The 17,976-nt window shown below is 47.8% G+C and overlaps 1 protein-coding gene across 1 annotated transcript; it reads right to left on the bottom strand.

The window, feature by feature from the left end:
* Window positions 1-208: 208 nt before the first annotated feature.
* On the bottom strand, window positions 209-11,948 carry LOC138110594 (ras-like protein family member 11A-like). The gene is made up of 4 exons (XM_069015693.1): window positions 11,640-11,948; window positions 10,204-10,260; window positions 7,826-7,908; window positions 209-3,639 (listed from the first exon to the last, which is right to left on the bottom strand). The coding sequence occupies exons 1-4, from the start codon at window positions 11,782-11,784 to the stop codon at window positions 3,172-3,174; spliced, it is 753 nt and encodes a 250-aa protein (XP_068871794.1). The 5' UTR covers window positions 11,785-11,948; the 3' UTR covers window positions 209-3,171.
* Window positions 11,949-17,976: the final 6,028 nt, after the last annotated feature.

Genomic DNA, 17,976 nt, shown 5'->3' with positions numbered 1-17,976 from the left:
TAACCTTGGGGCAAATCACTCAACTGCTGTGTGCCCAAGTAAACCCAGCTGCAAAACCATCTTGAAAACCAGATGGTGCACAAAGATTTAAAATGCTCAGGAGAATGATGAGTGATGAGAAAAAAAATTTCAGAAGAAGGAATTCTACAGCTCACTGCTGTTGGTATTGATTGGAGTTAATCTGGAATAAATCAATAGAACTGAGAGGAGAATTTTCTTTGATATCCAAAAATCACCCCACACTCTCAAATCTTTGTTTTCCCTCTCTCCTCTTGACTTTATGGCAGTACTTTCTCTCTAGAGGGTTAATTTTAAACCTTCAGTAGAATACGTGTTTTTTCCCCTGGCAGCCTGAAGTTTCTAATTCAGGATCAGGTTCTACATGACTAAACTTTGATCTTGTACAGGATTATTTTTAGGCACTTAATTCTATAGCATTCTTTTCTCCCTGCTTTTTGTGCTGCCATTCAGCCTTGCCTCTGGGGCACAGTGAGGTGTCCTGGGGCTCAACTACTGCGCCCCAAATAAAAATACTGAGCTTTATTGCCTTCTGTAGATGGTTAGTCCTGGCTTAAAACCAGTATTTGTACTCCTGGGCAATGAACAAAGGAAATGCTAAAGTTACTGTAGCAGAATAAATGTTTGCCACATGTTAGTACCCAAGAGAAGACTTGAATGTTTCAATATTTTTTGGCTTTAGTCAAAATGTAGATTTTTTTCCCCCCACAGGAATGTGGGAATACTTATTTGCATAAGGAATATTTCCTTACATAAGGAACACTTCCAAAGCAGGGTGTCCTAGGTTGCAAGAGGGAAAAGAATATACTTTAGTGTGAACAAGGAATATTTAAATATGTGACACATACAGGAGCCATTTTATTCACTACTCAGGGAAGACCTTGCATGTTTTTATTACTCACTCATGAAAATAAAACACTGATGGGTTTGAATTTTGGTGAGATTTCTTCCCAAATCAGAAAGGATTCCAGCTGAAGGAGGAAGTTACAAACAAATCAGACAAGCTGGAGCAGAAATACTCTTAGTCTTTCATGGAAACCAATGTCAGCAAATTGTCTTCAGCAAATTCAGCCCTTGTTATGCAGTACTGGAGTGGTAAAATTGCTAATTGCTATTCAGAATTGGGGATCATTTTCCCAACAGAAAAATACTTCAGTTTCTGTGGGTCTTGCGAACTGCTCCATTTCATGTTATTGAATCTTTAGACTCAATGTTTGAGCCACTGAAGCTCTAGATTCAATATTTGAGCTATTGAATCTTTACATTCAATATTTGAGCTGTGCTGTTACTAATTGAAAACACTGAAATTCTGTGCCATAAAAACCAAAGTGCCTGGGATGATTAACGACACTGCTCAAACACCAAATTGCTGATCAGCCACAATCAAAAGTAGAAATTCCCTGATATCCTTTGAGTCCCTGTTTGGATGATCCAACTTTTCCCCTCCTACTACCACTTGAAACTGAATTTAAAAACAGGTGCAGGTCTTTTGTGGGAATAAAAGACTCTTAAATGAATCGGAACACAAGACATTCTCAGATGAGCAGCTGTGGAAAACAATAAATAAAACAGAAAGTGAGCTGGAGATAAGGCAAATCCAGGTGATAAGGAAAATCATGGCTAGAGCTGTCTAATATAGGGACACAGAAAATACAAAGTACATTTTAAAGCCCTGAGCTATACAAGTACTCATCAGACTCAACTTCCATTTTTGCTGCTCCTAATGAGGAAAAGGTTGATTTAGCTCAGTCTTGCCAGATGAAACTGCAGCTGGGAATGTTCTTCCATATCCATCAAACTCGGGTTTCCCTCCTGTGTTCCTGAGTATAAATCACTGAGCTTGACTTCATTTCATGGTCCTTGAATTGCTCATCTGGTCTGTTTGAAGAAAAGCTTGGTGCATCATGAATTTGCCATGGTCTGAGCCCATTCCTCCCCACTCTCACTGAGAACAGAGTGCTGGGTGCTCTGTGCTGCTGTTATTGGTTCCATAAATCAGCTCATGGGATACAGCCTCAAATCCTTGGACGTGCTGAGGCACAACCAGACACTGCCACTGGGATATGTCCTGACAGGCTGGGATGCTCTGGGAGCTGTTCAGGGAAGTCTGGCTTTAACTCAAACGGCAAAATAATTAATTCCCCAAGCCAAAATAATGAATTCACCAAGGCAAAAATTTCAGGCATCATAAAACCTTTTCTTCTTAAAAAAAGAACCCAAACAACCTAATGATGTAAATATACTTCGTGTGAAGGCCTTGTTTCTTTAAAAGCATTTTGAACTTGAAGTCTGACTAGTTTAGGAGAACAAAATTAAGAGTTTTAGGTGACCTCCTTGCTCTTGATCAGTGCAGTCCATTTTTTGGTGGGTTTTAAACCACTCTGATCTATTTTTCCCTTTTGCCGTGTAAGAAACCTTCAGAAAAACGAAAAATGCCATGGAGAAACTCACTACAAAATGCTGCCACAAGTTTGTATTTTGCCCATATCATCATTTTCAGAAGAAATCAATGTGCTTTTAAACAAAAACAATCTGAAAAAGTATCGATTTTTAAAAAATCTCCTTTTAAAGAGACACTGTAAGGCTAAAGCTTGCACATGAGCAAATCTCTTCCCATTGCTAAGAACTCTTTCTTTCAATTAATACTTTTCACTATTTATGCTCTTCATTTAAATGAATTAATTCATTTAATTTGCCTTTATTTTCCAGTCTTGCAATGAAGCAAATCTGGTACCTTTTGCTCGCTCAGGACAGCTCCCGTCACTCTCCTCATGTCCTGCTGTAGTTCACAGCCTGTGTTTGGGAATACAGCCATTCCCAAGGGGAGTCACATCTCTTAAAAGCAGGATTTAATTATTCTCATTAACAAACCCCACTTTTTAACGCTAAGATATTTGACCGCACCCCTTTCAAAAGAAAAAAAAAGAAATAATTTGGGACAACCTCTTTTTTTAAACCACAGTTTCGAAATTCCTGCCCCAGAGAGCAAACCCTGCGAGTTCCTTTGCTGAAGGAGCAGGAGCTTTTTGAGGAAGACGTGAAGACAAAATGGGAGAGTCTCTCACACAGCCTGACAGCTGAACTGATGCCCCTTCTTCCCAGCTTGTTGCCCTTTTTATCCAGGGCTCTGGAACACAATTCCTGCCGGCCGCATCAAAGCGTGGTGGCCGATTTGCCTTTGGAAGTCAGAGCCTGCTTCAAACGCCTCTTCAAGTCCTGCATGTTGGGCGACTTGGGCCGGACGAGGTGGAGGCCTCTCCTCTTCTCTCCATTGCAGCTGCTGCTGCTCCTGCTGAGCTCCTGGCACAGCTGCTGGAAGGCCTCGTGCACGCCCTCGCAGTTCTCCCGCGCCGACACCTCGCAGTAGGTCCCGCCCAGCTCGCTGGCCAGCTGCAGCCCTTCCTTGGAGGACACCTGCCTGGCCCGCAGCAGGTCGCCCTTGTTGGCCATGAGCAGCAGGGGGATGTTGGCGTTGGGGTGGATCCTGCGGATGTGCTGGTGCAGGGGCCGCAGCACACGGAAGCTCTCGTAGTCCGTGATGGAATAAACGAACACGAAGCCGTCGGCCCAGTAGATGGAGCGGTTTATCTGCTCCTGGCAGCAGATGGTGTCCGTGTCGTCCTGCAAAACAGCGGGATTTGGGTGTTAGGAAACACGGAGCAGGGAGCAGAGAGGGCAAAGAGCCCCAGACGGAGCTCAGTTTGAACGTGGGGCTGTTTGTTAAAGTACAGCCAGGAGCCTCTCTGGATGTCCCAGTGGAATTCTCGGTGTTGGTAACATTGTGCCAGGTTGTCCAGCCTGGACAAAAGGAGGTTCAGGGGGGACCTTTCACTCCCTACAGCTCCCTGAAAGGAGGTTGCAGCCAAGTGTGGGCCAGACTCTGCTCCTAGTGACAGGACAAGAGGAAGCAGCCTCAAGCTGCACCAGGGGAGGTTTAGGTTGGACATCAGGAGGAATTTCTTCATGGAAAGGGTGATTGGACATTGGAAGGGGCTACCAGGGAGGTGTTGGAGTCCCCATCCCTGCATCCCTGGATGTGGCACTCAGAGCTCTGGGCTGGGGACAAGATGGGGATCGGTCATGGGTTGGACTCAGTCCTGGAGGTCTTTTCCAACCTCAGTGATTCCATGATTCTGTGATCCCACACTGCAGGAAAGCAGTAATGTGAGTGGAGAGGGGTCAGAGCAAATTAGTTGAAGAGAAGAGCCAAAATACTGCTTTGAAAAGTTAGTTCTATATTCTCTTGTACCCAACCAGTCAGAAACTCACACTCTTATTGTGGATGAAATTGTGATGGGCACAGTGAGAGCATTAAAAATCCATCAGGTTTGTCATGCTGTGACAAGTGAACAGTTGTCCCCCAAGGTGACTTTTAGGGCTTTTTCCAATCCTTTATTCAATGTCTCCATGGACAGAGGCTCTCATTAACTCTGTCTGGTGAAGCCTGCCAGGTTTTCCTGCCTTGCAGGTCTCCGGATAGTCAAAGTCATTTTGAAAAAAGCAATTTGCTACAAAGAACCAATGACCACAACTCAAGATCAGGTGCAATCCCATTGGTAATTTGCAGAGCAGGGATGGGTTTATATCATGTTTTGCTGGTCACACATTTGTTGATTCCATCACCACTCCTATTTAGAGCCCCAGCAACCACCAGCACTGGGATTACAAAGCTGAACACAACATTGTGGGCTTGAAAAGAGATCAGCTCGTTTGTCAAGAGGAAGCTATTTCCAGCTAATCCTCTCCTCTTTGTTATCCCTGCTGGGATAGGGATAACCCAGCCAGAGAGGGAGATGCCTGCTGCAGCCATGCTTGGTCTGGAAGAACTGACATTCCTGTCAATATTACAGCATTTCTGGAACGCTGTAATTTTTTTTTATACCCAACAAGCATATTCTGTGTGCAGCTCTTCATGAAGCTGGTAGAAATTGTGTTATTTTAAGGGGAGTTCAACATCACAAATACAGAGCTCAAATTTTTATTATTGTTGCTAAATTCTACCCAAGAAGTTTTCATCAACTTCAGTAAGACTAAGAGAAAACATGTTCCATTATCTATTAATCTATAGAATACTTATTGACATTAGTTTTAACAGAATTTAGTGCTCAGCACTCTCCCCAAACAGATCACTTTTATTTAGAATCACTTGTTTAGATCACTTTTATTTATGAATTATAAAGCCTAACTTCAGAAAGCAGAGGTGGAAAAGAATGAGTAAGACCAATCAGTTTTCCTCTGGTAGATCAGACACTAAAAGAAGAACTACTGACAAGCTCTTCTGAGAGAAGGAGGAAGCAGAATTTCTGAAGGGTCAGAGTGTAAATTCAGCTTAAAACTTTCCTCAGGAGTTCTGCCAACCAAATGCCCTTCATAAATATTTCATTATTGCCCACAGAGACACTGGCTCATCACACCTTGAGGTTCTTTGCCTTTGCCAGCTCACTGAAATTTCACTGTGAGCAGTGAAATTGCTTATCCGATGCTCCCCAAAACACTCAAAGCCCAAAGCCCAACACAGGATGATGAAGAGGGATCCTGCCCAGCAGCCTGTTTGGAAAGGTTAATGAGAGTGAACTCCAGCCAGGCCAGGGCAGGCTGTGGGAAGAAGGGCAATTTGCACTGTTGGGGTCTGGGTTGTAGCCAGTCTGGGGATAATTAGCCACTCTCCATGTCCTGGAAGCATCTTTTCACCAGCAAAACCCTTTCACGGCAAAAAAAGGAACTAATTGCACTTGCAAGCCTTGAAAATGGGTTTGGAGAAGGTGCACATTCAGAGAGCCCTAATGAGCAGAAATTCTCTGTTACTCCAGCTAGGCCCACCCAGGAGTGAGAGGGATGGATAATCCCAAGAGGAATGCTTTATTCAGGAAACCAAAGGCTAAGGGGCTACTTTTTAAATGGAAATCTCTGCTCCAGAATGAATTTTGAAACACACAGGCCTTTGCAGTGTATAGGCCAAGCAGCAATGAATCAACCAACAAAGCCACTCATCTGCTTCTGTTTCTCTCTTACACTTTCACATCTCTGGGGGCTTGAATCCCGAGGGTTTCCACATGATTTCCTCCTGAAACGCTGTGCTCTGCCTGCAGAGTGCAGGAAACTCTCTTCCTTAAGGATTTTGATAAAAAGTCCAACCTTTTCTCAGTCTTAACCTGTTCTGACACAGTCCCTTCAATTATTGCAGATACATCATTCGAAGCAAACACATACAGGGTGAGATAAGCGTGTCTGTGGGAGATCTTGGGACAGCACAGACCTTGGACATGGACAAAGAAAATGAAACTCTTTCCTAATTAAATTAAGATCATTTCTGACTAAGAAACCTCAGCTGCTGGCTTGACTAAACTTTGTGCAGCTCTAGAGTCACGGGACCATAGGGCACAGTGTAAATTTAAACAGGAAAACAGCATCTATCTGGTCTGGAAAAGGGAGTTAAATTATTCCACTCCCTCCTTTCTCCATGGGACAGCAGAGACAGGGATTCCCTTTGTTAAGTGTTTATCAGGCAATCCCAGTGGTGCCCAATCACCCCCCACAGCTCCTCTTTGCAGGGCAAGCTGGCAAAGGCCTTTGTGCAGTTAAATCCCACTTGAATATTTGGAGAGCTTCCACTGCAGCTTTTGTTTGCTTCTGAGTGTCCAGAACAAATGAGGGCTCCTGCCCTCTGCTCTGTGCACCCCAGCACAGCAGAGAGTGGGACTTGAGCAAAGCTTTCCCCTTCAATCCACTTCCAGTCATCAGAGCAGCTGGAAATGGGAACTGCAGGAGCTTCGCTCATCCCGTTCTGTAAACTCAGGATGGAAGAGTCCTACAGCACAGAAATGCACACGTGGGGCAGTGCAGGTGAAACAGGGGGTGCAGAGCTGTCCAGGAGCAGCCTGCCACTCGAGGAGAGAAGGTGGTGTTCCCATCCTGACATTTATTCGGCCAAGTCTAAGTTTAGACTGAGGTTAAGGCCACACCTAGAAGGTTAGGCTCAATGGTGCAATGAGAATACCTAATTCTATCATGACATTGGAATTATCAGTCTCTTGTGATTTCCACCATTCATGTAACCCCAAATTACACTACATTTCCTGCTGCTTTGACACTATTTTCATCCTCTTGTTCTGCATGTGAAGCAGATCTTCAAGGAGAGACATCATAAATCCTGCTTGGAAAAGTATTTCTAGAAAGAGGTTCCTAGTAGACTATTAAAAATCTAGAATGTAATAGAACCATAGAATCATTAAGATTGGAAAAGATCTTTAATATCATCGAGTCCAACTATCTAAAACACTGCGAGAAAAAGGAGTGTGATAAATGCTAACACCTTAAAAAAAAAGGAATTAATTACATTTAAAACCCAAGTAAGGAAAGCAGTGCAAAGCACCACAGCTGGAAATGAAAACTGCTGTGAGGCCTGGCCCCTTGGAAAGAAGCACTTCTCTAAATCTGAGAGACTTTGGGTGTGGAGGAAGGTCCAAGCTGAGCCAGCTGGGCCTCTGGGCAGGTGAGTTTTCTGCCATGCAGGGACAGAAACCACTTGACAGAAAATAAAACAACCAAGGGGTGAGCCAGATTGTGATTTTACTGCTGTTCAGAAGTGTGTTGGAAAGAGATTTGTTTTAATTTTGACTTAGTGCTGAAGGAGCCTGATTTAACACCTTCAAGAGCTCATTTTGGTGAAGTTTAAGGTACCTTTGATTAGTCTTGGGTTTGAGCCCGGGTGTTTTCCTGCTGCTTAGTGGAGTTAATTGCAGATGGAAGTGCTGGCAACAAACATGAGACAAGAAGTGTGTTGAAAAGCACAGAGCAGTTGTTTTACCTCCAGTGAGACAAAGGGAGTGTCCTGCACCTGCAGAGAGATCTGCTCCCCATCTATGGTGAACTTCCTGGAATACAAAGCACCTGGTGGAGAAGGAACATCGTCAGTCAGGGACTGTAACAGGGAACCAAAAGTACAAAGGGAAGGCAAAACGGGACTGTAGAAATCCAGAGTTTTGAGGTTTGGGATGTGGAGCTGCCTGTAGAAAAGTGAACAGCCCTGGAGTGTCTGTGTGGCTGTTTGCTCAGTAAAGTGGGGCTGTGTTTGCTGTGTGGGGACATGTTCTGAGTGTACAGCCAGCCTGGGGGCTGGGAAAGGGCTGCTTGGCATTGAGTCACATACTCAAAGCGAGCACATAAATCCCATTCAGGTTTTCAATCCATATGAACTTTAAATATAAGTGCAGTTCACATTTTATGATCTCAAACTAAGACATCCAGGTGTGGTCTGTGAAAAGAGTGAGTGTTTCCTACTGCATTTTTCTGAGTGCCTTTAAAAAAGGAAAGTGCTCCAGTTTTGGACACAGAGTGAGTGACTGTGTGTGGATCCCCCAGGTGCTCTTTGGGGTTTGCGTGATTTTAGCAGAGTTTGGTTGAAATCCCCAAAGACTGGACACTTGAAACCTGACTTTGGTTAGTCTGGAGGACACATATTCACAGCCAAGTGCCAGTTCTACCCACCTAGGCCTGATCCAGCTCTGATCTAACCACTGCTATCCTAGGCTTGAACTTTATTTTGTTACTGCAGTGTGAGCTAAGTGACGATGAAAATTTAAGTCTTGATCTTTTGAGCTCTCTGTGGCTGTGACAAGGACAGCTCCAGTGGTTGATATCATCAACATTTTTCTTTAGAACTTAACACAAGTCACGGGGGGGTGTGAAGAAATGCTAATCCACAGCTGCTGTGTACAGCCCTTCTGTCTTGCCCCAGTACAATTGTCACTGCTGCCTCCAGAACAATGTCAAACGTGGACAAATCCACCCACTGGAGAGTAAGGAATACAGATTAACAGGGAGCCCAGCTAGTGACAGTAATGCCCTCACTTCTGAAAATCTGCTTTGTTTCAAGGGAACAAGTGATTTTATTCCAGTGGAAAAGAATCTGAGCTCATAGAACATTTTCAACATGAGGGAATTTAGCACTGAATCCAACATTATCATATCATGGTTTAATACTGTGAGGGGATCCAGCCCTGGTGGGATTTATTTTATATTTTAAAACAGATCAGATTTTAAGCTGTAAAGATGATTTTATGGGAAGATCCTGCACCCCTGCACCAAGACCAGACAACTCCTTATTCCCATTCCATGATGCCCCACAGAACAAAGAGCAGGTGCTGCCAGGCACTGCCCCTGCTCTGCCTGATGATGCCTGGAACAAGGAGAAGCACGGCTGAGTGATCCCAAAGGCACCACCACCACCTGTTCCATATTGCTGCAATATTCCCTTCTCCTGCAGCACGGCCGTGGGCCTGGGAGCTTAATGAGAAAAGCATGTGGTTCCCAGCACTGCTCTGGCAGCAGCCCCTGCACAGCTCCCAGGTCTCACTTGATGTACAACCTCCCGGAGAAGAGGTGACAGAAAAGAAGGAGCAAAAGTGCAGCCAACCATCGGGGTTACTTGGGGTCAGTGAGGGGGAGCTGGAGGGAGGAGCTTTCAGATTGTGTTTCCTCAGATCAAAGGTGTCTTGTGCTGCTCCCTCCTTCCCTGCTCCTCATCCTGAGCTCAGCAAGCATCTCCAAAGTGAAGCATTTTTTGAGTCCTGCCCACCTTCACCCCAAAGCTGTGAGGTGCCCAATGTGTGGGATGTGCAGTAGGGGTGAGCATGGATCCATCCTACAACCCTGGCCAAATCAGAGTCTGAATGAAACAGTTCACATGAACACTCCCTCTGGATTAAACAAGGAATGAATGGTTGCTTTGCTTGTCTTACGGAGAGAAGACTTCAATTTCAAAGTCTCCCTGGTTATAATAGCCCCTGAAAAAAAAGGGAATGCACAGAAAAAGTTCTGAACTTCCTTTTACACCCTTTGGAATTCCTCTGCTTCCCTGGGCTTGCAGGGGGAGCAGCATTGGGGTTTTGTGGTTTAGCTGATGTGTGGGTTGTTCCTTGAGCCTGTGTTTCAGTATAGGTATGTCCCCAAGCAAACCTTTTACTCTGATCCTTTTCCATCAACTTGGGGGAAAAAACCAGCTGAAAGGATCATAAATAATGAGCCTTTGATTTATGGCTTTCATAGCTTGAGGCTATTAACTGAAAATATGCACCTTATGGACACCTAACACCACTTGGCTCTCCTGTAATGTGCACCAGTCACAAAACAGAGTGGATTTATTTTCCAACTCTCTGCAGTGCTGCTGGGGAGAGCAGAACTCACCGGTGTTGGCTTCGTAGTCCCCAATAAATCTCTTTGTGAGAAAGCGCACGACCAGGGCTGCAAAACAATGAGAAAGAGATGGGTCCTTAATGAGAAGCCAGATCCATCCTTGCACAACACACGTAACATCTTCCTGCAGGGAGGAGTCTCACACGAGACAGAGTTCATCTCTGGATTGCTCACATGTTATTCTGCAAACGCCGCTCTCAACGCTCACAGACAAAGATCTGGGGCCAGGCTGGGATACCCAATACAGAGTTTTTCACAGCTTGTGTTGGAAAGGAGCCCTCAGATTCAGGGTGGCAGCTCAGCGTGGGATAGGGAGGTTGTTTCCCTGGGATCGCAGGTAAAACAATCTGTGCTTTGCTCTGAAATAATTTAGAAAAAGAGTGGCAAGCCAGCAGATTGCAACTAATCCAAATTTAAGCATTTTATGTCATACAAGAAGTGAGGCTGATGGATGGAATGCTTCTCTCCAGCCTTAAAAACCCTCCTGAAACCCATTAGTGATATCTAATCACACCCAGCAAACAAACTCCATGTGCTCTGCACGCTTGGGTCATGCTGCAGCACCCTGGGCCTTCTTATTCACCTTAACCTGAGCTGCTTTCTTAAACTCTTTGCTTAGAACCCTTTTTTTTTTCCTTGATAAAACACTTAAACCCCATCGTGGCACCAGTAACTTGTATTCCTGTAGTGCTTTGATCTCAGCAGATTCCTAGGAACTTGCAAAAACAATTAATAATTAAATAAAATGGCTTATTCTGCAAACAGCTCTTATCATAGATTTCATTTCAAGCAATAATTCTCACAGTGATACTGGGTCACCCTTGAGCACCCTTAGATGAAATTGCCTGTGCAGCTTTGTCTTCAACAAACTAGTTAAAAATAATATGAAGATGTGGCTGCTTCAAAGCCAAAACAATCAAACATTTTGCTGAATCCCATGGAACCACAGATGTAATAAATCTGATTTGCTCTTAATAATTCCTGAAGTCATGGACCATACATTCAAATGCTCTCTTTACCCTCTTTTCTTCCCCTCTCCTTTGGAGAATAATAAAGGCACGTCTCGCACGCTGTGATTTGTCTGCTGAGCGTAAAACATTTACAGCAGGAGGATAAAAGCCACCAGCCCCACTTTTGGGGCGTGCAAATTTAGCCACAGCTAAATAATTTGCACAAAACCGGGTAGAACCAAGCAGAACGGTTTTGCGAGCACAAAACTCGCTGCTGGCTCACGCTGGCTGCTCACGCAGCGACAGCACATCTGCCTCACAAACTATCCTGTACCTTTTCTTTAAAAAACAAAGAAAAAAAAGGTACATTGGAACAGTTAAGCTGCACCAAATGTCACAGTTTTGGGTCCGCCTGGGGAGCGAAGGAGCTCGGAAGTGCAGCTGCGAGGAAAAGCAGGGACCACACCTGGCACTTACCTGTCTTGCCCACGCTGCTGCCGCCCAGCACCACGAGCTTGATGATTTTGTTGGGCGCACAGTCCAGCACGGGGTACTCCGGAATGGGCAGCAGCAGGAAATTGGTGGAGTACTGAGACATCGTATCCTCAGGGACCAGACGCATGCCAGGAGGGATGGCTGCTGAGCCCGGCTCGGGGGCGAAAAGCGGCAGCACGGCTCCTCGGCGCCCGGCCTCGGCTGCCTTCCCTCGGAGGGAGAAGCGCTCTCATCCCACCGAAGCAGTTTTCCCGAGGAATGGGAGAGCGCCCGGCCTCCTGCAGCCGATGCCTCAGCTCAGACAGCGACTTCGGAGAGCCAAAGGGAACTTTTTGATCAGCCCCCGTGAAAACTGACTCCGGCATCCCGCAGCCAATCACAAGTGGGACCGGGACATTCCTGCAGCCGGGCACCGAGGGAGCTGCGCCTGCATCCCGCGCTCCTCGCCCTTTATCCCCCGCCACGGCCTGCTTCACGGGCTGTCCCTCGGCTGGCTGCTAAAAAACCCAGATTTTGGGGGTTTTCAGCCGTCACGGGAGCGTTTTCAGCGCGGTACAGCCACCCCCGTGCTCTGCTCTAATTCCGCTTTGAATAATCCGGTTCTGCCTGTCCAGTTCCTTTGCCTTTTCAATCGGCTCCAGCTCCACGCTCTCTTGTTCTCCCTGGGCTATTGTGTGCTGCCCCTCCAGAGCCCTGAAGCTGATGGGACCCTGCTCTTCAGGATAACAAACACATTTCCATCCCCCCCCTCCGAGTTTTCAGGCAGCTGTGGGGTATTCCAAAATGCCAGCTGGCACATGAATCCTCCAGGACACGTTTGATCTGTTGCTTTGTGCACGTTGTGAGTCCTAAAGGCCCGCTGGAACGCGGGGCAGCGTTGGGGTGGGACACTGCAGGCTCTCCAAGCATGGGAAAGTGAATTTAGGGCTGATGACAGACTTGGGAAGCGGAGGAAGGACTCGGTGCCTTTCAGTGGGGCGAGCCAGCAGAGGGAATGAAGAGAGAGCGGCTTCTCTAGGAAAACTGAGCGGGGTTTTAGGACAGCTGGCGGCTGCAGGGTCTGTGGGATGACAGCCTGTAACTGAGCACTGGCTACAATCAGCTCTCAGTTCTCTGGGATAACAGGGAGGGAAGAACACGGGGGGGGGGGGGGGGGGGGGGGAGTGACCCAGACAAAGCAAAACTGCAAATAATATGAAACAGATGTAAATGAAACTAAAAAAATAACGTAGTTGGAACATTCATCTTTGGAAAAACTTCTCGGAAGGGGTCTGCAGGAGTGGGGGCAAGGCTGGCACATGGACTCTGTCGGGCGGTGTGGGAGGCAAGGATGGGAATGGAGGGCAAGATAATCCCCCCACAGCTCATGGAGACCTGGGGATGCAGTTTTGCTGCAGGCACAAGGTAGGCTTGGCTCACTCTGGAGAGGCTGCAGCCACCAAAAAGCCTCTCTGTGCCCAGCTGCTCTCACGGCTCTGCTCTGACCCATAGCACGCACCTGAGCCCTCCCAGCAGGGTCCAGAGCCAGGGGTGCATTCCCAGGGGATGGGAAATCAGGGCAGAGCTCCGGATCACTGCCCCTTCCCAAAGCACTGATCCCAGTTTCCACACCAGCATCACAGAGGATGTGCTGAGTGTGAACTGCCCTTAGGAAAACCCAGCGTTGGGGCACAGCAGTGCAGTGAAATCAGCACAAGAATCCCAAGATTTATGGACATGTCACTTTTCCAAGGCTCTGTTTCCCCTCTAAAAGCTCCTTGTGCAGCAGTATTTGTGCAGGGATGCTGTGCAAGCTCCCGGTGTTGTTCCTTTGACCATCCTGGCAGCTGATGAAGAGGTGGAAAAGGTATCTGGAGGCTGATGCAGCTCATGGAACTGCGAGGGAGCCGCCGGATCCTGTGTCTTTTGGGACATGGCTCCTGTGGGAATGGTTTGCAAATCTTCCAGTGTCAATTTGCTTCCAGATTTTTGCAAAACCCCAAACACTGAAAAAAAAATCTTTTCCAGGAAATTTCATTACCGGGCTGCTTTAATCTCACACAAGTTTTGTAAGAAGAGGCAAAATGAGAGGAGGAATAGGGGAAAAAGCTCCAAATCTTGTGGTCAATTAATAGGGCAGCACTTTGAAATGCCTTATTGAGCTGGACAGTGATGAATTTGGGATTAGTTAGCAGCAGTAAGTCACTGTCTGCCTCTCTGAGTGCTGGAAGCTTTGTTGCCATTTGCTATTAAAAGCACATGTTCGTGAGTAATATAAAAACATTCATCACGATAGTCCTCCTCCAAAACCAAACAGTCATAGATCTGTCAGCTTCCAGGTGGCCAGAAGAGCTTCAGCCCAGGGAAAAAAAAGCCAGATAAGTTCAGAAAGATCGTGAAGAATATTCTATGTCTGAAAGACATTCCTGGAAGAAAACAGCTCTGCTGGCTTGCTCCAAGAGGGAGGCACATCCAACTGAAAAAAAAAAAAAAGTTAAAATCATTTTGGGTAACCAAATGTGGTGCTGAGGAACACAAAAGGGAGTCAGCCAGAGGCAGATAAAGTTGGAGGGTGAGCTTTGGGCTGGATAAATGTGAGGCAGACAAAAAGAATGCAAACTGTGCTCAAATGATGCTGAGCTTGGATGTGGCACACAAAAATCAGGAGCCACAAGCACGGGCATGGAGCAGCTGCTGCGGGACGAGGGACAGGGAAGCTGCTTCCCATGTGCTGGCAGGGATGGATCTGGTGCTGACACGGGAGAGGGGATGTGTGGGGGCAGGAATGAGACAGCAGTGGTGGAGGAAATGTTGAACTGCTGCTTTTGGCAGCCCTGAGGGCTTCTGGTTGCTTAAAACCAATGTGAAAGCAGTTTTAGGCTGCATGTTGGAAGCAGACCAGTGGAGTTGCAGTTCCTTTGTTAATATGGCTCAATCTGAATTTCTTCTGCACCAGCCCAGGCTTCTCGTGCTTCTCCCCAAAGCTTGTTCCACCATGTGCAGGAATCTCTGTGCAGAGAGAAGAGGTTGTAGTACAAATAAAACTTCTCCCAAAGTTTTCAATCCATTCTCAAGCTCCCCCCCTCCTCTTAACTTTCAGGGTCTGATTCTGAAAGGGCTCAAGTAAAATATAGAACCAAACCCAGAGGTTTTCAAAGGTGACCCTTCTCTGATTTTCTAGATTGCCAGAAGAGCCTTTTCACCGAGTGAAGCCACGCAGAAGGATTCACACTCTCTGAGGTTGTATAACCCTTGGCATGCAGAAGAACAGTTGTTTTTAAAGGAGATTTTCATTGTTTGTGCACAATGGGCTTATATTTAGCCAAGAAACCCATGTTTTAAATTCAAATTCTCTTGGAAAAACAATCACTCAAATTAGAGAGGGAATGTTTGCAAAGCTGAAAGCGACTTTGGAAACATTTGGATGGTTCTGGAGGGTTCACTTCACCACCCCTTGGGTCGCTCATGCAAGGATCTGTGCCTTTGCATGGTGCACAGAGATTGTTATTTCCACACCAAGTCTTTTACAGATTTATTTACTGCTCTGTGTTGCTTTTGGCTCTGTTTGTTATAAGATTTTCTATTTATATTGTTGTTGGCCCTCCTAGACATCTTCAGAGACAAAGCTTGCTAAAAATAAAAATATTTGCCATGACCATAGTGCCTGTCACAGGAGGATGTCAGAGTGCTTTAAAACTGGTTGTAATTGTTCCTCATGCATTGTACAAAAGGAGTAAGAGATGAGCAGAGCCAGAGAGACCTTGCTAAGATCCCAGCACGTTGGGAAAATCTTTCTGCTTCTGCCTAGTGCTGGCAGAAATTATTTTCCCTCCGTAAGTCCATTTGTAACTGTTACATTTGCCTCTGCCACATCTTTCATAGAATCCATTGATGTTAGGGGGACTTGGATGGGGAAACAGGGCTCTTGTCTGAGCAGAAATGGGAAATGTGGCTGTGGGGAAATGCCAGGGGCTGGGGCAGATGCTGAGACAGAACTCGAGGCTGGTGGCTCGTGCACACATCCCTGAATTGACTCCAACCAAGTCGATCCCTGCAGCTCTCTCTGCCCCTCTTTGTTGCAGACTCAGGGCCCAAAGGTCACTTCTCACGCTGCACTCGACAAAAATTGTCTTTTAACCATCCTTCTGCTCCCAGTAACCAAATACCTCAAAGCTGGGAAAGGCAAAAAAGGAGGAGATAAGAAAGGAACAGAAAGGAGCGTGGTGTGCTCGAAGAACCAGCCTTTGTCTGCGTGCTCAGAATCCCACCTTGCTGGGTTTAAATGAATTAAAAGTGCATCTCTGTGCTCCAGCAGTGACCTCTGAAGACATCTGGGGACAAGACCACAATTTTAGCCTCATCATTCTACTCAGCACCAAGTTGTTCTGATCCTGAGGCCAAAGGGCAAGGAAATGTCCTCAGATGCTGCTGCAACAGCAGTGATAAATCATCTTTGATTCTATTCTGGGATGTGAGAGAGATGAACATTTAAATGTGTACCTCAGTCTGGGCAAACACTGTCCACATTCCACAATTTCTGCATTTCCTCTCCCTAACTTTGAAGCACCGCCATTCATGGCAACCCTCTAAGGAGCACGTGGGTTTTCACTTTTGGGATATTTTGTAAGGATTGGGGGTTTTTTTGTGTTCCTGAAGCCTGTCCCTGGGGAGCCTGTAGTAGATGAAAGTCCCACGTGTGTACGAGAACATCGCTGCGGGCGAACAGCTCAAATAGGATGGAAACATCTTGGCCTCGTGAAAAAGTTTCTGCTTTGGAAACGGAACCCTTCTCCCTTCCCCGCAGATATTCCCACAAGGTCAGGGCTGGTCACTGCTGGGATTGTGAGCGGGGAGCTCCCAGCCACCCTCACCAGCGCTTCCAGGAGAGGATGGGATCCCTCCAGGCTGGACACGACTCTGGATGGGGATCAGTGCCTGACAAGTATTTCTGCCCAACCCTCGCCGTTTCCTGCGGGCTGCTCCCTCTGAGATGTGTTTGCTCTTGGGGTGCGTTGCAGGACGAGCTCTGTGGTGTCTCAGGAACATTTCCCACTGCATCCAACCTGGCCTGCGACACTTCCAGGGATAGGACATCCCCAGCCTTCCCGGGCAACCTGTCCCAGTGTCTCACCACCCTCACAGTAAAGAATTTATTCCGTATCTCTAACCTAAATTCCCCTTCTTCCAGTTTGTACCCGTTCCCTTGTCCTCTCACTGCAGTTCCTAATGAACAGTCCCCCTCTGGCTTCCCTGTAGCCTCCTCAGACACTGGAAGGTTCCACACAATCATCCGGTCCAGCCCCTGGCCCTGCACAGACACCCCAAACCCCCACCCTGTCCCTGGCAGCGCTGCCCAAACGCTCCTGGAGCTCTGGCAGCCTCGGGGCCGTGCCCATTCCCTGGGCAGCTGTTCCAGTGCTCACTGGAAGCACTTTTTGCCACTTCAGGTGCTCCCCAGGGAATCCACGCTGCCACAGCCCTCTCTCGACCCCTGGATCCAGGGGTCCTGCAGTGCCCCACATCCTAGGGTTCCTGGATCCAGGGCTCCCGAGGGATTCTACATCCCGGGGCTGTCCCACATCCCGGGGCTGTCCAAGTCCTGGGGTTGTCCCATATGCTGGGACTGTTCCCCATCCCGGTCCCGTCCCCCGTCCCATCCCCGTCCTCCGTCCCGGTCCCCGTTCCCCAGTCCCGGTCCCCGTTCCCCATCCTGTTCCCTGTCCCCCATCCCCGTCCCGTTCCCCATCCCCGTCCCGTTCCCGTTCCCCGTTCCCGTTCCCGTTCCCCGTCCCGTTCCCGTTCCCCATCCCCGTCCCGTTCCCCATCCCGGTCCCGTTCCCCATCCCCGTTCCCCGTTCCCCGTCCCCGTTCCCCATCCCGTTCCCCGTTCCCGTTCCCCGTCCCCGTTCCCCATCCCGTTCCCCGTCCCCGTTCCCCATCCCGTTCCCCATCCCGTTCCCCGTCCCCGTTCCCCATCCCGTTCCCCATCCCGTTCCCCCTCCCCGTTCCCCATCCCGTTCCCTGTCCCCGTTCCCCATCCCCGTCCCGTTCCCGTTCCCCATCCCCGTTCCCCGTTCCCGCTCCCCCTTCCCCGTCCTGTTCCCGTTCTCCGTCCCGTTCCCCGTTCCCGTTCCCCGTCCCGTTCCCCGTTCCCGTTCCCCATCCCCGTTCCCCATCCCCGTTCCCCATCCCGTTCCCCATCCCCGTTCCCGCTCCCCCTTCCCCATCCCCGTTCCCCATCCCCATCCCGTTCCCGTTCCCCATCCCCATCCCGTTCCCGTTCCCCATTCCCCGTTCCCCGTTCCCCGTTCCCGCTGCCCCTTCCCCGTCCCGGTCCCCC

Source organism: Aphelocoma coerulescens, chromosome 4A, assembly GCF_041296385.1.
Source record: "Aphelocoma coerulescens isolate FSJ_1873_10779 chromosome 4A, UR_Acoe_1.0, whole genome shotgun sequence".
Classification (NCBI taxonomy): domain Eukaryota; kingdom Metazoa; phylum Chordata; class Aves; order Passeriformes; family Corvidae; genus Aphelocoma; species Aphelocoma coerulescens.
Note: the sequence above shows the minus strand (reverse complement) of the source record. Positions and strands in the feature narration are given on the sequence as shown.